The following is a 20,866-nucleotide window of genomic DNA, read 5'->3' on the forward strand; positions in this document are numbered from 1 at the left end:
TCACATTTTCTTCAGGAAATGTACGTTCTAATTATTACTATTATTCTTAGTCTGCAGCTTCATTATCTAAGATTTGCTGATAAAGTTCTCTTTAGAGAGTCCCTTTATTTCCCCCTAATTCCCCCTAGTGTCTCGCCACTCGGGAGCCGTTAGTCCGTTTGTTCGCCGTCTAAATTAGCTACCATGAGCGGAATTATCGATTTTCTCTACCAGAATCTATATGTGAACAAATTAGGTGTGAACGTGACACACGAGACAACTTCACTTCCTACTGAACGTGATTAGTTTCCGAGAAATGAATTAATCCGAGATAAAAGACGAGACGAGTCGCGAACGTCATCAAAATTCATTCATTCATTCATCTTCTACCGCTTATCCGAACTACCTCGGGTCACGGGGCGTCATCGGGCATCAAGGCAGGATACACCCTGGACGGAGTGCCAACCCATCACAGGGCGTTAGCAAAATTGAATTTTTTTAATGTTTCATGTTTTAAAAAGGTTTCCATGGTAACGGTGTTACGTATTAAGACAAATCAATCAAAATGGCTTCAGAAATGTATAATTCGTTTGTAGTCTTTTTTTGTTGTTGTTGTTGTTGGGTGTTTCAGTTCCAGTGATGTAGACGTGACCTTTCGGTATATTTCAGTTCTGTTAATGGAGGCGTGGCTTTTTTTTTTAAATTCCAGCCACCAAAAATAAAAAGTCCCGGCGGCTCGACCGCGTTTCCAGTAAGCAGTGAAATGTAAAATGGTCTACAGGTCGTTTCTGGCCAGTGTTCCACTCAAACAGCCCCCAGGAGGCACTTTATAGAAGAGTCGATGAAATTCGACAGCAAAAGCGGTGAAGCGGTGACTTACAGCAGGACGTTTAGGCTGAGACGTGACATCGGCTCTGGGATCGAAGCCGTCGCTTCCTACGGTCATGTTTACGACACACGGAAGTCTGAAAGAAAAGAAAGAACAACAAGGATACAGTTATATATTTAAATCTGAATAGATTTCCCTAAAGATCCTTGGTGTCCGAAGTCCCTGGTTAAATCGAACAGAGCTTTAAATTCAATCCTTAATGAAAATATAAAGGTGTGTAGAGAACACTGGACCTGTGGTTCTGCTTCTCTCTCATTTCCTTTACACTCACTAGATAGTAAATAGGTTACGAAAACGTCTGACAGCTGAGACGTAAAGGCTCGGGATCAGCAGCTCTGATATTAATGCAGCATGGTTTTAAAACCAGAACACAACAATAACAACGACAACAACCTGTATGTACGTATGCAGGTGGAACACACTGAACTGACCCTCGTCTTTTGCACCTAACCAAATAATATCCCTCCATCATCAGGGGCCTCGTCATCTGTCTCTCTTCTCCTGAGTTTTTTACAACCTACAGCATCTCACACACACACACACACACACACACACACACCTGTGTTTTCTACTCTCTACGGCCACAAACCCACGTTTTCTACTCTCCATCACTCACACCTGTTTAATACTCTCTACAACATTACCACACACACACACCTGTTTTCTACTCTCCGCAACATCACCACACATACACAAACACACCTGTTTCCTACTCTCTACAACATCACCACACACACACACACACACAAACACACCTGTTTTCTACTCTCTGCAACATCACCACACACACACACACGTTTTCTACTCTCCGCAACATCACCACACACACACCTGTTTTCTACTCTCCGCAACACCACACACACCTGTTTTCTACATTACACACACGCGTACGTTTTCTACACCATACAACATCACACACACAAACACACCTGTTTTCTATTCTCTGCAACATCACCACACACACACCTGTTTTCTACTCTCTACATTACACACACTCGTACATTTTCTACTCCATACATCACCACACACACACACACCTGTTTTCTACTCTCTACATTACACACACACGCGTATGTTTTCTACTCCATACAACATCTCACACACACACACAGATCTAAGATGTGATTATGAAGTCAGTTTGTTGTCCTCAGCCTTTTTCCTCTTAAACAACACAAATATTTCTTCATTAACATTTACAATCCGTCTAGGGTGTGTGTGTGTGTGTGTGTGTGTTTTTGCAGCACAAGTGGAAATAAAGCAAGACAAGCAAAACACACCACCTAGAGAAAAGTAATCCGCCGCTTTAGGCTTTTCTATTTCACCAGTAGAAAATTATTTCCTAATCTATTTTCAGCTTGACATAAAAAAATAAATCAAAGCCAAAGTCAAAGCCTCCAAAGAAGTGAAAACTTATTAAAAGCTTATTCTGTAGAGTGAAAGGAGATCAAGGGTCTCGCTGCATTTACGTATTCATTTCCCGGGTCACATGCGGACGAACGACCGCGGAATCTTTCGGGACTTTCCTATAAATGTATATACTGTAAAAGTCTCACTCCAGAGACTCGTCCGTTTAGATTAATGAAATGTTTGAGGATAAATTATCGGCTTTCTCATCAGACCCTAAAACTATTTGCCACACGGATTTGAGGCTGATTTAGTTGAATGTTTATTTTCTTTCTCTCCAGTCATCAGCATGTGTCTAATTTTAATGCTCCTTTAACGGAGCTTTAGGTCTCTTGGCAGCCTCCAAGCTAAAACGTCCTCCTCAGGTCTTGGAGGGACGTCCTGTTTGTGGTGATGTCACCCTGTGGCTCCATTTTATCCATTTCTTCCTGATGGTCTTTACCGTTTTCCCCTTAAAGCTTTGGAAACGCCTTTGGAACATTTTTCTGATCGCGATCTCTGAGCAGTCAGATAACCTCTAGAAGATCTGTGTTCGTTCTGAAAATCGCCGCACCATCCGTACATCTATATACTGTATGTCCCCGATGCGGCTACAAAAGCGTGCGCATGCTGATGATAACCGGGTTATCGCAGCTGCTGTTGTTTGTCCTGAAACCAGATCTGATTTTGGGGCGTGATTGATCTCGGTTTTATTTTTTCACGTCGCAAAAACCTGACATTTTAACAGGGGTGTGTAAACTTTTTTTAGGCTTCACCACCTGCTTCTCTTGTTCTACCCATCCAGAGACTGTACCGGCTCCAGAGCTTCGGTGAGAAGATGCGATGTGATGTGGTCTCTGAGGACAACGACCTTCTAATCAATACAGATCTGTCTGACTGTAGAACTGTATTATTCATAATAACAGTCTCCGGTGTTTATAACACGATGAGGATGAGATTTTACTCACCACAGTCGCCTCAGGCTTGTTGGGGATAAATACAAACATTTAAATAAAAGTCGAATATAAATCTTTGTATGATGAACTTTTCTGGACTACATTTCTTATGTTCTGGAAAGCTGCTTGGAGACGACGTCCGTTGCGCTACACAAATAAAACGTATTTGTTTACAAATTTACGTTTACAAATAAACAAATTTACGTTTACAAAGAAATAAATTTACGTTTACAAATAAATTTACGTTTACAAATAAATTTACGTTTACAAATAAACAAATTTATGTTTACAAATAAACAAATTTACGTTTACAAATAAATTTACGTTTACAAATAAACAAATTTACGTTTACAAATAAATTTACATTTTCAAATAAATTTACGTTTACAAATAAACAAATTTACGTTTACAAATAAACAAATTTATGTTTACAAATAAACAAATTTACATTTACAAATAAACAAATTTATGTTTACAAATAAACAATTTACGTTTACAAATAAATTTACGTTTACAAATAAACAAATTTACGTTTACAAATAAATTTATTTGTATAGCGATTTTTACAATCGACGTAGTCTCGAAGCAGCTTTACAGAACATAAACATAGAAGAAAAGGTTATTATAAAGAATAATATAGATATATTTAAATGTGTTTGTATTTATCCCCAATGAGAAAGTCTGAGGTGACTCGGGTGACTGTGGGGAGAAAAAACTCCCTTGAATCGTGAAGGAAGGAACCTTGAGAGGAACCAGACTCAAAGGGGAACCTCATCCTCATCTGGGTGACACCGGAGGGTGTGATTATAAATATACAGCATATAATCTATGTTTATAGATTATAAATATACACCGTGCACCATCAGTGTGGGGAAAAGTCAACGTGAATAACTGAGACTGATTTAACGCTCAATGACCTGATGAATGTTTTTGGAATTCGACTCGTGAATATAATGAGATTTTCTCTCGTAGGGTTAATTACAGTGACACGAGCGTTAATTCCATTTCCTTCATGATTTACAGCAGATCGACACAACGCAGCGCTGCGTAACGTGCGTGTGGATTACATCCAGGTCATGAAAAGCTATTTATTCGGTCAGACGTTATCACCGCACGGTGTTAATGACGGCGGGATGAAAGCGATAAACGTGGGATCACGTTATCAGTCATCTGATATCAGGGAGTCTGGCAGCTCCTTCGTGATGGGACTCTGATCCCACGGAGCTGAAACCCGAGCGCTGAACGCTGTCTGGTTCAGAGACGAAGGCGATCATCAGATGTAACGCTTTACTAGAACTCTATGAATATGTAACCGTTTAATGCACCAAATATCCCAATCGTCTCAAATGCTTCAAATGTTATTTTTGGAACACGTCCATTACATTTTCTAAATGTTTCATAAATGTACGACTGCTAGGTCACTTTTTAATTTCCGGTGTTTTCTTATTGCTGACACGATTCTTTTTCCTCTCTATGATCCTTTAATACCTTCCTTTACTTTTCACTGAAAATCTAAATTATTCATCCATCGTGCCTTAAAGTGATATTTATAACAGGATGATAAAACCTGTGTGGTACAAAATCTCTCTCTCTTATCACATCAATAAACTGAGAGAGACAGACAGAAGGAGAGAATAGAGGGGAGAGAGAGAGAGAGAGAGAGAGAGAGAGAGAGAGAGAGGTGGATGAATGGAGAATGATACAAAAAAGTAGAAGATAGGAGAGAGAGAGCAAGAGAGAGACTAAAAGAGAGAGAATGAGAGAGAGAGATGGATGGAAAATGAAAATGACAAAGATAGTGAGTGATAGACATAGTGAGGGACAGAGAGAGAGAGAGACAGAGAGAGATGGATGAATGAATGGAGACTGAAAATGACACAAAAAAAGAGTAAAATATAGTGAGTGATAGACATAGCGAGGGAGAGAGAGCCAGACAGAGAGAGAGACAGAGACAGAAGGGGAGAGAGAGAGAGAGAGAGATGCATGGAAAATGAAAATGACACAAAAAAAGAGTAAAAGATAGTGAGTGATAGACATACTGTAGTGAGAGAGGGAGAGACAGAGAGAGAGAGAGAATGACAAAAAGCCAGAGAGAGAGAGAGGGAGAGACAGAGAGAGAGAGAGAATGACAAAAAGCCAGAGAGAGAGAGAGAGAGAGAGAGAGAGAGAGAGAGAGAGAGAGAGAGAGAGAGAGAGAGAGAGAATGACAAAAGGCCAGAGAGAGAGAGAGAGAGAGAGAGAGAGAGAATGACAAAAAGCCAGAGAGAGAGAGAGAGAGAGAGAATGACAAAAGGCCAGAGAGAGAGAGAGAGAGAGAGAGAGAGAGAATGACAAAAAGCCAGAGAGAGAGAGAGAGAGAGAGAGAGAGAGAGAGAGAGAGAGAGAATGACAAAAAGCCAGAGAGAGAGAGAGAGAGAGAGAGAGAGAGAGAGAGAGAGAGAGAGAGAGAGAATGACAAAAAGCCAGAGAGAGAGAGAGAGAGAGAGAGAGAGAGAGAGAGAGAGAGAGAGAGAGAGAGAATGACAAAAAGCCAGAGAGAGAGAGAGAGAGAGAATGACAAAAAGCCAGAGAGAGAGAGAGAATGACAAAAAGCGAGAGAGAGAGAGAGAGAGAGAGAGAGAGAGAGAGAGAGAGAGAATGACAAAAAGCCAGAGAGAGAGAGAGAGAGAGAGAGAGAATGACAAAAAGCCAGAGAGAGAGAGAGAGAGAGAGAGAGAGAGAGAGAGAGAGAGACTCTGCGCTACAGTAAGTAGTTAGAGAGACACCTAAGTTTCCTCCACCAATCCCCCATTTTCTTTGATCGTAGCTACAGAAACCTGATTGTAACGTAAAAGGCTCAGCAGGCAGGATGAGCCATCATCAGCTTCTCTTCTCCACTCCAGCAGCTCCAGCAGAGCTTCACTTGAATAAAGTCAGAAAGGAGTCGTGTTTGCGTGTGAATTCTCTGGAGTTCTCTTCACTAACTCGTGACCTGATATCACTGCTGAACCTGGTTACAACATCCGGCTTTCCTTTTATCTGCTCCAAACCTATTTATTCACCGCGCTTCAGACACAGAGGACTTTAAATAAATCATACTGTACGTGCTTCGTCTACTTTAAAACAAAACATCTTTTTTTCTACACGATGGATTTCAGGAGTATTGAGCAGTGAGAGTCATAAAGCTTATCGGAGACCGTTAGCAGGGTTTACCAGCATATCTGATTATATCTGATGCCTCGTTATTCTTTTTAGATGAAATGAACAGGAGATAAATTTGTTTTCCTCTGAGAGGTGGATGAAATGAAAGCAAATCAGTCAACAGGATTAAGAGATAAAACAGAAGACTTTGATCACGGTGAGCTTGTTCGGGCCGCACGGGCTACGGCGGGTCGTCGTACGGAAACGACTCGTCTGCGAGAGAAGCTCTGAGGAGAACGTACAGACTCGAAAGCGTCTCTCAAGGAAACTCAAGATGTCGAGAGGACAACGGCATCGGGTTCCGGTTCACTCAGTCGGACACGAATACCCCTTTTCCACCAAAAAGAACCGGTTGCTGGTTCATAGCTACTGTAGCACTGGTGCTGGTTCAAATTTGGTTCCACTGGCGAACCTTCTAAGAACCGGTTTGCCTTTCCGTCAGTTAGAGAGCCGTCACAGAGCCGAGTCTGACGTCACTGTATACGTGTCACGTGTCCCAGCAACGTTAGCGCAGCAGGGACAAACACAAACACAACATCAACAATGGCGGATGTTGCTTTACTGTTAATGCTCATGGCTTTGTGAACCTACATTAACACCCAAACGTGGCGAATCCAACGTGTACGTGCAGCTCCATGTAATCTGTATAAACGGAGGTTGTTATCGAGAAAGTACATAACGTTATTTTATCATTAACACAGAAAAAAGTTAGCCTTAGCTAACTGTACTATTAGCTACCTTCTATCATGTGTGCTGATAATGTATCATATCACGGTAAAGTAAAAGTGTATTAAACTTTAGTATACTTAAGGTACATTATCAAATGCGCTAACTGTAGCTCCGCCCACAGCTCCTAACACAAGCGGTTCTTAAGTCTAGACCAGCAACGTTTTGGTGCTACTTAAGAACCACTTTTCCCGGTTCAGAGCCGGTGCTTTGGCTGTCGAAAAAGAAAGAACTGGTTCTAAATTAGGCTCCGAACCAGCACTCAAACTGCCTCGGTGGAAAAGGGGCAAAAGACAACAGGAACCTGAGGCTAGATTGGGAACCGGACGATCGGTGGGAAGTGACTTCTGACACGATGTCCTCCAACGATGGTGGTGCCACACTGATGATCATCTCCTGACTTCACTCACCCTTTAAGACAAATCTTTGGTGATGCTTAAAGATTCCCACCAAGTCTGCACTTCCGTCCCAAACGATCTGTTCTTGCTTCTCAGACTAATCCCCATTCTTATCGTAGCTTTTTATCTCCTCAGGAAGACCTCCTGGCTGCTGAGACTGACACAATGACCCCCGGCATGATAAAAAAAAACTCTGTGGAGATTCATGACGTAAAATACTAATTAAGTCTATTTCAGTTCCACGTTGAAACAAGACAAAATCTATATTTTTTTCATTTTCTACAAACATCAAAAGAGGGTGGATATGAACTCGCAGGGAAATGAGCATAGAGAATGTCTATGATGTGACCAGTCATCTTTAATATCTTCGTCCTGCTTTTTTATTCTTCCTCTAAGAGAGAAAGACAGAAGGAAATAATAGAGGGAGAGAGAGAGATGGATAAATGAAGAATGAGAATGACACAAAAAAAAGAGTAGAGTTATAGGGGAGAGAGAGAGAGAGAGAATAACAGAGATAGAGAGAGAGAGAATAACAGAGATAGAGAGAGAGAGAGAGAGAGAGAGAGAGAGAAAGAGAGAGAGAGGGAGAAGAACAGAGAGAAAGCGAGAGAGAGAATAACAGAGAGAGAAAACGAGAGCGAGAGAAAGAATAACAGAGAGAGAGAGAGAGAATAACAGAGAGAGAGAGAGAGAGAGAGAGAGAATAACAGAGAGAGATAGAGAGAGAGAGAGAGAGAGAGAGAGAGAGAGAGAGAGAATAACAGAGAGAGAGAGAGAATAACAGAGAGAGAGAGAGAGAGAGAGAGAGAGAGAGAGAGAGAGAGAGAGAGAGAGAGAGAGAGAGAGAATAACAGAGAGAGAGAGGGAGAGGGAGAATAACAGAGAGAGAGAGAGAGAGAGAGAGAGAGAGAGAGAGAGAGAGAGAGAGAGAGAGAATAACAGAGAGAGAGAGAGGGAGATAGAGAATAACAGAGAGAGAGAGAGAGAGAGAGAGAGAGAGAGAGAGAGAGAGAGAGAGAGAGAGAGAATAACAGAGAGAGAGAGGGAGAGGGAGAATAACAGAGAGAGGGAGAGGGAGAGAGAGGGAGATAGAGAATAACAGAGAGAGGGAGAGGGAGAGAGAGGGAGAGAGAGAGAGAGAGAGAATAACAGAGAGAGAGAGAGAGAGAGAGAGAGAGAGAGAGAGAGAGAGAGAGAGAGAGAGAGAGAGAGAGAGAGAGAGAGAGAGAGAGATTGTTCCTTCCCCCCCCCAATGAGCCTTTAACCCTTTTGGAGAACAGAAGCTTTGGATTCTATCACAGTGTTAATTGAGACTGACAGCGTGTACAGTAGGACCACGGACACTTCGGGGTATTTCAGCCTTTCCTTTCAGCACTGACTCTGCACTTGAACAACTTGACCTGACAAAGCAAGAAGAAGTGAGGACTTTCTCAGAAACGCTGCTCGTGTCCTGTCCAGCTTTTGCTCTGTTACTTTTTGACATCGCTGAAAACTTCTTTTGAAACAAGAAACAGTTTGATCTCAGTTTACGGTGCACGACGCCTCGAGACAAACTCAGCTGAAACTCAGAGTTCTTTAGCATCATCGCTGGACATTAAACTGTTTCACATGACTCCACATTCGACACGTATACAAGACACGTGCTAACGGAATTAGAAAACCGCCTTTCATCTCTGAACCCGAGCTGTAAAACCCGAGTCGGAACAGGACGAGGTGAACTGGTCAGCACTAGCAGGAAGCCATTCTGAGGATGTCCAAATTTGATGATGGACAGATATTTAAATCGGATTTGTCTATGCTAGATGATCCAGAAGTCCTCATGACTTGGCTTGCATCCATGTGGTCATGTTTCTGATACTGTACTGTTACAAAAGGTTGCTTTTGTTGGGCCACCAGAAGAACAATGCTCCACGTATTCTCTTTGGAACTGTCATGGAGCAATGAAGGTGTTCTGGTTGTTGTGTTGGGCCACCAAGAGCCACCAGAACATCAATGCTCTTCATGAGTTCTTTCGGGAACTGTCTTGGAAGGATTAATATGTTCTGGTTGTTGTGTTGGGCCACCAAGAGCCACCAGAACATCAATGCTCTTCATGAGTTCTTTCTGGAACTGTCTTGGAGAGATGAACATGTTCTGGTTGCTGTGTTGGGCCACCACAAGCCACCAGAACATCAATGCTCTTCATGAGTTCTTTCGGGAACTGTCTCGGAGAGATGAACATGTTCTGGTTGTTGTGTTGGGCCACCAAGAGCCACCAGAACATCAATGCTCTTCATGAGTTCTTTCTGGAACTGTCTTGGAGAGATGAACATGTTCTGGTTGCTGTGTTGGGCCACCACGAGCCACCAGAACATCAATGGTCTCAATGCTCTCTGGAACTGTCCTGGAGCCATGAACACCATTCTTTCTAAAGATATCTGAAAGTGGCTCTCAGCTGGACTGAAATTTGTGGTGTAATCGTTTTTATTTATTTTCCCTGAAGAGACTCATCCCCTAGTCAACTAACAACAATTAGCGATGAGTGTAACAACGAGCGAGACGTTAATGTTACAGTCTCTGCTGTCTCACTGTTGGCAAAGGTTTGGACCTTGAGCCTTAATCAATGAGAATAAAGAGAATAAAAGTGAAAGGACAAAAAAAAAAAAATAAATAAAAAAAAATAAATAAATAAATAAAATACCATAAAAACAGAATGTTAGAAATTGGAGCAAAAAACGGAAGAAATTCTAAAGAAAAAAAAATATATATATATCTATGAATGTGACAGATGTGCAATTATAGTGCAAAAAAAAAAGTGCAGTATGTGTAAGAATGAATATCAGGTGCATTAACGTTTTAAGTAGAATTACACGCTATAACTCATCTATTTCTGTGCATCATCTATAGTGGGCAAAAACCATCATCATCATCATCATCATCAACAAACTCGTACTCTTAGATCTTCTTCTTCCACTCATTTCATTGTTCCCTCTGTCCGTCTTGTAACTATGGGGAATAGAGCTTTCAGTTACTCTGCACCTCAGCTCTGGAACTCACTTCCATCTGAACTCCGTAATATTGTTTCTCTTTCATTATTTAAATCTCAGCTTAAAACTCATCTGTTTAGTTTAGCTTATTCTACATCATAATTTGTACTGCTGGTCTAATTTGTATCGCAATGTAGCTATTCGATTTTGATCGTCTTTGTTGTTTTTTGTACGGTGACCTTGAGTGTTCAGAAAGGCGCCTTTAAATAAAATGTATTATTATTCATTCATTCATTCATTCATCTTCTACCGCTTATCCGAACTACCTCGGGTCACGGGGAGCCTGTGCCTATCTCAGGCGTCATCGGGCATCAAGGCAGGATACACCCTGGACGGAGTGCCAACCCATCGCAGGGCACACACACACACTCTCATTCACTCACGCAATCACACACTACGGACAATTTTCCAGAGATGCCAATCAACCTACCATGCATGTCTTTGGACCGGGGGAGGAAACCGGAGTACCCGGAGGAAACCCGCGAGGCACGGGGAGAACATGCAAACTCCACACACACAAGGTGGAGGCGGGAATCGAACCCCGACCCTGGAGGTGTGAGGCGAACGTGCTAACCACTAAGCCACCGTGCCCCCCCATGTATTATTATTATTATTATTATTATTATTATTATTATTTTTATTATTATTATCATCATCACATTGGATATAACAAAGACGAGATGAAGGACAGATATTTCTCTCACAGAAAAAACAGCGCTCACGGATGAGGATTCAGTCCGTAACCAGGCAACTGAGCAAACAAACAAACAAACAAACCAACCAACCAACCACGACTGCGGAATTACGTTGCTGCACCCGCATCTATTTTTAAGCCACTGTGTCGACTGAATCATCTTTAAAAACGTGGAGTCGGGTCAACACGCACGAGTTTCGGGGGAATATTCTCAGAAAGGAAAACAAGAATGTCTGAAAGGTGTTTCTACTAAAATTCATTGCTCTTCCTGGGAAATTGGAGCAATTGTGGAGAAACGCGGCTTCGGCGTTGAGTCACGTCGTATATTTTAATGCGATGTCGAAGCGTACGTGTGCGCCGGGGCGCGCGATCGTCGCTTTTAGTATTTCTGATTCTACATACGAGCGTGAGAGGTGTGGGAGGAAAAGTGGGCACTTGGAACAGAGTGATGATGCAAGCTGTCAAAAAATAATGTTTGACCTCTTTTACCTCCCCACCCAAACCCCCCCCGTGTGTTCTCTTCTGTAAAAACACACGACGCAATCCGATGCTTTTACTCACACGGATAAAAATACACTGAAAAAATCCCATCTGCGACCGTTACGAACAAAACGCAAAAAGATTTGTTTAAAATAGCGATAATTTATGCGCATGTTTACATTAGCGCCTTCTTTCTCTTACGGTATCGTTTCTATAGCAACAGCCCATTCATGAGGAGATTCGCTTTTGAGCTTCAAAAGACAAAAAAAAAAAGCTGTGTGTAGCTGCTACAGCGTAAGTGATAACAGGAACTGACAAATTTAATCTTATACGCTGGAGCTTGAGGTTAATGAAAGCCTTCTTTTGTTTTCCCCCCAAATTGTCTCTGTGATACCTGTTTAATTAAAGGTCACACAAAACAATCTGATGGATTTTCTTCCTGAGTTCTTAACTGGAGACAGATACACACTTACACACACACACACACACACCCCGTATAGTTGTGTATAGACTGTCTACAGTACATTCCATTACATTCCCCGTTGTACTACATGCCTATCATATTCAATACTATTGTTCAGTTCATGGTTGTGCTGTGGGAGGAGTCACTCACTCGCTCATTTTCTACCTCTTATCCGAACTACCTCGGGTCACGGGGAGCCTGTGCCTATCTCGGGCGTCATCGGGCATCAAGGCAGGATACACCCTGGACGGAGAGCCAACCCATCGCAGGGCACACACACACACACACACACACATTCTCATTCACTCACACAATCACACACTACGGACAATTTTCCAGAGATCAACCTACCATGCATGTCTTTGGACCGGGGGAGGAAACCGGAGTACCCAGAGGAAACCCCCGAGGCACGGGGAGAACATGCAAACTCCACACACACAAGGTGGAGGCGGGAATCGAACCCCCAACACTGGAGGTGTGAGGTGAACGTGCTAACCACTAAGCCACCGTGCCCCCCGTGGGAGGAATCATTAAATACAAAAATAAAAACATTACGCTACACCACAGGTGTGTAACATGTAGGTAACAAATAAATCTCCTTGAACCTGGTAGGACCTGAGGGGAGAAGTATGGGGTAACGATCCATAACGAAGAGGAATCAATCCGGACAGTTTTTTTTTTTTTTTTTTAGATATGATGCCGATTTTAGATCATTAGCATATAGTTAGCATAAAGACTAGTCGACGGCTACAAGATCAAAACAACCTGAATTAAAGAACCGGGAAAACACGGACGAGGACAAAAAGCTTGGTTTCAAGAGGTACGTATCGTAAACACGAGACAGACGAGGGTTTAAATAGACAAAATATTTAGTATGATATTAAGTATGACTCACGAAGGAAACGGAGACGAGACATGGACCAAAACGCAAATACGTGAAAACACGGAACATCGTTGAGGGACGTTAAGTGTGCCGTGCGACTCGTCTCCCGACGCTCGTCGGTCGAGATGTCGATGAAACTGCAGCGCTTTGTCGGTCACTCATGTGAAAGCATGGGGGAAAAAATCGCTTGGTTTTGTTGAGTTATAAAGAGGAATAAAGGTTTAGGACACTAATTCTTGTTGCAGACAGGAACCTTCTTGTCAAAGCTGAAAGTTTTTGGTGATGTAACTACACCTTCACCTGAAGTGGTGCGGAAATCGAAAACGCACAAAAACCCCACAAAGACCTGCTTATGCAAGTCCATTATCATATAAGCAGCTCCAGTGGGTTAGAAATATATAGCATGTGTATTACTGGTGTGTAGGTTGGCTAACGGCTGTGGGCTGGAACGCTGTGCAAACAGGACCTGTTAGTTCTGGGTTCAGCCGATTGGGGTTAGCGAAAGTCAATCGCTGACAGGAAGTTCCGCCTTCCTGCAAACACTGTAGAAAACCTGACGCCGCCGAGCGCGCTCTGTTCGGCCGCTTACTCCGAGACCGGCGGATCGCTCGCCGCTAATCTGTTCAGAGAGAAGAATTAGAAATGAGAGCGCTCGTGTTATTCCTTCTGGAGATAATTCATAGATCAACTCGAGACTTTAATCAATTCTGATTCGTGATAAACACACACACACACACACAGAGACACACACACACAGACAGACACACACACACACATACACACACAGTTTGAAAGAGAATGTGCTAGATCTAGATCGTACTAATCCCCATTAAACATTCTGCCATGATCGATAGCCCGGTGGATTTGTGCAGTCAGAGTCTAAGTGTGAAGACCTGAGAGGCGAATATCAAGCCTGAAGAGAGCAGAAGAAAGAAACACAATCTGTCAGTGTACAGCGGTGTACAATGTCATTCTTTTACATTAACATTAAAGACAAAAACATAAATGGATAAAAAAGTGTTGATCTTCATCATTGTTTTTTTTTACCCCAAAATGCAGAATTCAGCTCTATGCATGTCTGACTGTCTCTCTCCCTTTCTGTCACTCTGTGTCTGTCTCTCTCCCTGTCGGTCTCTCTCTGTCTGTGTCTCTGTCTCTCTCTGTCTGTCTGTCCCTCTGTCTGTCTCTCTCCGTGTCCGTCTCTCTCTCTTTCTGTCTCTATGTCTGTCTGTCTCTCTTTGTCCGTATCTCTCTGTGTCTCTCTCTCTCTCCGTGTCTCTCTCTCTCTCTGTGTCTCTCTCTCTCTCCCTGTCTGTCTCTCTCTCTCCCTGTCTGTCTCTCTCTCTCCCTGTCTCTCTCTCTCTCTCACCTGTCTGTCTCTCCCCCTCTCACTGTCTGTCTGTCAGTATTTCTGTCTCTCTCTGGTAACCTATTGAGTTTAACACTGGTGACCAGAGAGCAGCTCAGTCCCCTGTACACCAGGTCATGAGTGCTGTAACACTAAGGGCCACTTCTTCTTCTGCCCACAGTTCACTGAGGCCACTTGGCTCTGGTTCCCGTCCCCTCACTCCAGTCTGACTCTGGTGCTTTCTGTGATTGATGAATTTTAGAAGGTTCTCTTTCACCACAGCTGGCAGAAGAGACGCTTCTTCACTGCACTGCGCATGTCGCACTGCATCACTGGTAAACACTGAGCTCGAGCTCTCTCGCTCTCACACACACATCTATCCAACTGTCACACACAGTACCAGTAAACTCTCTCTCTTACACACACACCTACTGTATCTGTCTCTCTCTCTCACACACACACCCACCTATCTGTCTCTCTCTCACACACCCCCCCATCTCTCTCTCCCATGCACACACATCTCTCTCTCTCCCACACACCTACTGTATCTGTCATTCTCTCCCACAAACATATACACACACAACTCTCTCTCTCTCTCACACACACACACCTATTTGTCACTCTCCCACAAATATATACACACACACAACTCTCTCTCTCTCACACACACACATCTGTCTCTCTCACACACACACCCACACACACCTATCTGTCACTCTCTCCCACAAACATATACACACACACAACTCTCTCTCTCTCTCTCTCTCTCACACACACAACTCTCTCTCTCTCTCTCTCTCACACACAAACACACACATCGGTCTCTCTCTCTCTCTCTCTCTCACACATCTCTCTCTCTCTCACACACACACATCTCTCTCTCTCTCTCTCTCTCTCACACACTCACACACACACAGCTGGAAGTTTGTATTAGTGAACTGATGGAATCCTCACGTCTCTACAGTAAGTGCTCGGCTGCTGTAATATGACCGTCTTCCCCTTTGTTCACCTGCCTCTGATTTACTGCTCTGTGGGTTTGACTGTGAATAGAATCATTTTATTCCCTCTGGACACTCAGTGGTCTGACGCAGCACCAGCTCCCGTACGAGCCTCTGCCTCGCCTCCGTACACGAGGTACCTGCGTCTCCCTGATGACCCGTCACACACCTGACTCATATCATCATATAATCAACGCGGCTTAAAGCATCAGGAATATCGAGTGGGAAATGCACAGTGATGAGTGTAACGATAATGTAGACTGAAACTAACACACTGCTAGCAATTAAACCTCAGAACTCTAAAAAATGCAGTCACAGCTCAGATTTCTGAGAAATGTCTGAGAAAAAATGTTAAATGTTCCAATTATATGGTAGAAGAAGAAGAAGAAGAAGAAGAAGAAGAAGCAGGAGGAGGAGGAGGAGGAGGAAGAAGAAGAAGAAGAAGGAGGAGAAAGAGCAGGAGGAAGAAGAAGAAGAAGAAGAAGGATGAGGAGAATTAGGAGGTAGAAGAAGAAGGAGGAGGAAGAGGAGAAAGAGGAGGATGAGCATGAGGAAGAAGAAGAAGGGTGAGGAGAATTAGGAGGAAGAAGAAGAAGAATGCCCCCTTCAGGTTGGTGGAGAGTTCCTGCCTCAAGTGGAGGAGTTTAAGTATCTTGGGGTCTTGTTCACGAGTGAGGGAAGGATGGAGCGGGAGATCGACAGGTGGATCGGTGTATCTTCTGCAGTGATGCGGTCGATATACCGGTCTGTTGTGGTGAAGAAGGAGCTGAGCCGCAAGGCGAAACTCTCTATTTACCAGTCGATCTACGTTCCTACCCTCACCTATGGTCATGAGCTTTGGGTCATGACCGAAAGGACAAGATCCCGGATACAGGCAGCCGAAATGAGTTTCCTCCGCAGGGTGGCTGGGCGATAGGGTGAGGAGCTCAGAGATAGGGTGAGGGCTTAGAGATAGGGTGAGGAGCTCAGAGATAGGGTGAGGAGCTCGGTCACTCGGGAAGAGCTCAGAGTAGAGCCGCTGCTCCTCCACATCGAGAGGAGTCAGCTGAGGAGGCTCGGGCATCTGTTCCGGATGCCTCCTGGACGCCTCCCTGGGGAGGTGTTCCGGGCATGTCCAACCGGGAGGAGACCCCGGGGAAGACCTAGGACACGCTGGAGGGACTATGTCTCTTGGCTGGCCTCCTGGGAACGCCGCGGTATTCCCCCGGAAGAGCTGGAGGAAGTGTCTGGGGAGAGGGAAGTCTGGGCATCCCTGCTTAGACTGCTGCCCCCGTGACCCGGCCCCGGATAAGCGGTAGAAAATGGATGGATGGAAGAAGAAGAAGAATAAGAAGAAGGATGAGGAGGAAGAAGAAAAAGAATGATGAGGTAAAAGAAGAAGAAAGAGAAGAACAATGAGGACGAGCAGAAGGAGGAAGACAAAGAAGAAGGATGAGGCAAAGGAAGAACAAGAAAAAGGAGGAAGAGGAGGAGGAGGAAAAAGGAGTAGTAGAAGGAATATGAAGGTGATCAGGCAGCTGATTTGTCTCCAGCTGATGGCTGGACTCATGGATGGCTTTCACAAATTCACAGGATGAAGTTGTGAGACTGAAACCTGACCAGACGCCTCAGTGCCTCCTTAAAGACCAGGGAGAGATCTGGTAATGTGTGAAAGAGCTGAAACTCCAGCAGGGTCCAGCAGATGTTTAAACCATGAGCTGAAGACATGAACAGGCTCTTACAGAAAAGAGAGAGATGAGGACTGCTGTAGAAAGATTAGTACTTCAAATATCAGTTAGAGAGAGAGAGGGAGAGAGAGACACAGAGAGAGAGAGAGAGAGAGAGAGAGAGAGACAGAGACAGAGAGACAGGGGGGAGAGAGGGAGGGAAGTAGAGAGAAAAAGAGAGAGAGAGTGTGAGAGAGAGAGACGGGGGAGAGGGGGAGGGAAGGAGAGAGAGAGAGACAGAGACACAGGGGGGGAGAGAGGGAGGGAAGTAGAGAGAAAAAGAGAGAGAGAGAGACGGGGGGAGAGGGGGAGGGAATGAGAGAGAGAGAGAGAGAGAGACAAAGAGAGAGAGACAGAGACACAGGGGGAGAGAGGGAGGGAAGTAGAGAGAAAAAGAGAGAGAGAGAGTGTGTGAGAGTGTGAGAGAGGGGGAGGGAAGGAGAGAGAGAGAGAGAGAGAGAGAGAGTGTGTGAGAGAGACAGAGAGAGAGAGAGACAGAGACACGGGGGAGAGAGAGAGAGAGAGAGAGAGAGAGAGTGTGAGAGAGAGAGATGGGGGAGGGAAGGAGAGAGAGAGAGAGAGTGTGAGAGAGACAGAGAGAGAGAGACAGAGACACAGGGGGGAGAGAGAGAGAGAGAGATAGAGAGAGAGAGCACTAGACCGCTCAGTTATCACACACCTTATTGAACAAGAAGCCTCTTTATAGCTTGAAAATTAGAGCCAATTTGCGGTGGATTTCACAGAGAAAAAAAAGGAACAGAAACATCGTCTTAAAATTCATATTCAGAAGAAAAGCAGAGTAATGAGGTGTGATAGAGTTCTGCATGAAGAGGCGTGATTGTGTTGGGCTTAAACACACACACACACACACACAAAGAAACTTTTCACTCAACCCTTTTTATTTTATCTCCCATGTTCTAAATGGCACTCGATCAAAGGATCCAAACATAAACCCAGTCATGGCTGGAGGTTCGAGCAGAAGGCGTCACATGCCCTTCTTGTGTCTTCATCCCGAACGCTGTGGCCGTCGTCTCACCACGAGACGATCTCAGGGACAGCGTGTTATTAGTCACATTTCCAGTGAGTGTTGATCTGAGTAAACCATGTGCGTGTGAGGCGTGAAAGACTTCAGGACATTCTGTCATGGGAAAATAATCAACTACGCAGTGGTGGGATGCCTCAGGATGTTTTCATTACCATCCATCATCCATCACTTACTTGTTTTTTTTCACTTACGTGTAGCCAATGAGCAGAAAGGGGCGGGGCTTGTCAATATGCAGCAGAGAGAGTGTTCAGTGCGCATGTACTCTTGTCAATTTAACATTGACATGGAGGATAAAAACAAAGAAAGACAGTGAAGAAAGGCTTACGATAAGGTAAGAAGTAGGACGTGTTAATATAGGATCAGCTTTCCAGCGCTGGAGAGAACTGAAGGAGCAGGAAGTTGGTCACATATTCACAGATTGGAGTTTCCTGAGTCAATAACTCCTGAGCTAAACGCTGTTACTACACAAATAACACCTCTTTTCTATCGTAGTAATGTAGAGACGCAGCTACAACCGTGTTTTGTGTAGTAACAGTGTTTAGCTCAGGAGTTATTGACTCAGGAAACTCCAATCTGTGAATATGTGACCAACTTTACTTAAGACGCCGAGGCGCTTTTTTCCTTCTCGATAGGTGAGTAACGTTGGTTTTGCTTTGTTACACAGAACTAATATATGCCTTTGTCCTTTACATGATTATGCTTGTGTGTCATTTTTGCTTGTTTGTTTATCTGCAATCGTATTGTTCTTCCCTTCAGCTATGATAAAGACATGTTTCTTTCCAGTAGTTGCCTGGGTTACGTATGTATGTGTGGGCGGAGCTATCGATACAGGGGTGGGGCCTGTTTGGGTTAGGGGCGTGTTTGTTTTGGTGATTTAATATGTCAACGTTGGCTTTCAAACAACGGAGACCCCACCTTTAACTGTGTGTGAAAATCCCTGAAGGTTAAGGGAAGGGTGGTGTACCAAACATCACAGCCGAAAGGTGTGTGTGTGTGTGTGTGTGTGTGTGTGTGTGTGTGTGTGTGTGTGTGTGTGTGTGTGAGAGTCAGCAGGGCATTCAGGTCTCATGATTTGCCCTATAAACCCTGATAATTCTCTAAAAAAGTCAGGCAAAACAAGACATGTGAGTCTCAACTACTGCAGGCGCAAACATTAAACAGAGGTAGAAAACAAGAGATAAATATATTCCTGAGACACAGAGAGATAGAGAGAGAGAGAGAGAGGAGATGAAGGTAGAGGGCAGGCCGGGTCTCTTCAGTAAGAGATCAATAAGAAAAGGAACGGCAGGTCAAACCAGTGTCGATTGACAGCGCGTTAAAAGGGAATGAATACAAACGTGGAAAATCACTCGCATCTGATCTGAAGTGAGACGACCGAACGGAACGAAACGAGTCGGAGCGAAAGCGAGAGAATAAAAGAGTGGCTGAGTGGTCAGGAAGATTAGATAGATTTGTGCGGAGGTCTGGCATTTCGACGATGATCTAAAGGATGATCTAAGGTCTTGTAGAAATATAAAAAAAAAAAAGAAAAGAAAAAGGAAATAAAAGTAACCAGGCGTTTTAAATGGGGGTAAAAAAAAAAATCACACAGGGACGGATTTAATTCAGAAAAATCTTATTTATGCGAGATTTACAAGAGCGCTCTGGGTTACGCCGGATTCCTCGCGCTCGAGTCAATATTTCTAACAGGATGCCGCTCGCAACGTGCCACCTTTGACCTCTGAAGCTCAGCTGTGTGTGAATGAAACGCCGGACGTTTTAAATAAACTAGCTCTGATATGTTCGAGTTTCTGTACCAACGTCTCATTAAAGTAAGAGTTAGTGAATAGCTGAGATGCTCTGTGAGGATAGATATACAGTATAATCACGTACAGAAGGAGTCTCTGATCCGAGCTGTGGGGAGAACAGGAAGTCGTCTGGGGCGTAAAGGGATTAAATGAAACGCTTTCGGTGGTAACTTTCGCTCCACGTCCTCTCCAGTGTTGAGTAACTTCCTGTAAGAGCGCACTACAGAGTGGCTTCTTTCTTACATAAGCATCAGCAGTGTTATGATCGGAGATGAACTCGAAGCTGAAAAGTTCTCGTGTCGGCTCGTTTGCACTCGAGGTGAAATTTCACTCGTGCTGACCTCGAATCCTGCCGACGCTTCGTCGTCGCTGCGGTATCAGACGCCGACACAATTTCGGCTGGAGAAAAAGAAGTGGAGAAAATTCTCGTTTGCTGTCGATCCCCAGCAGTTACGACTTGTAACGTGACCTTAAAGGTAGAGAGAAGAAGGGATTTCACTGAAGGGAAGGCAGTTTTTAGGCTTCTGCTTGATTGCGGATGATGTTTTTACATGTGCGCGTTACAGAGTGGGGGCGTTAGAGGAGGCGGGAGTGTAGGACGGCAGGCGGCGACCAATAGGAAGCCGAGTTTATCCAGGTAAGATGATGGGCACATGGACGTGCTGCATGACTTCAGGAGTATTTGTGGAGAACGTGAGTTTCTGCTACTGCTTTGTTTTCCTACACAAGACCACGCTGAGGTGGAGGAAGGGGGGAGCTTTGAAGGTCTGAAGGAGATCACTCCATATTCTGACTTCTGATTGGTCAGATAATGATGACTGGTTTTCTTTAACAGGAGGTCTGATAATTAGTCCTGACTCTGGTACAGTCGAGTGTACCGTTAAATCTAAAACTATGGACTTTAAATCGTTTTTATCTGTATAAA

The 20,866-nt window shown here is 44.0% G+C and overlaps 1 protein-coding gene across 1 annotated transcript in view; it reads right to left on the reverse strand.

Annotated features, from left to right (window-relative positions):
- The window catches only part of gpat2 (glycerol-3-phosphate acyltransferase 2, mitochondrial), a 148,068-nt gene that overhangs the window by 38,493 nt on the left and 88,709 nt on the right, over positions 1 to 20,866 (reverse strand). Inside the window, exon 3 of the mRNA XM_060882518.1 lies at positions 860 to 944. Coding sequence (XP_060738501.1) covers positions 860 to 925 — 66 coding nt within the window. The 5' untranslated portion in view covers positions 926 to 944. The remainder of the gene's footprint in view (positions 1 to 859; positions 945 to 20,866) is intronic.

The sequence above is a fragment of the Tachysurus vachellii genome, chromosome 11 (genome assembly GCF_030014155.1).
Source record: "Tachysurus vachellii isolate PV-2020 chromosome 11, HZAU_Pvac_v1, whole genome shotgun sequence".
Taxonomy (NCBI): Eukaryota; Metazoa; Chordata; class Actinopteri; order Siluriformes; family Bagridae; genus Tachysurus; species Tachysurus vachellii.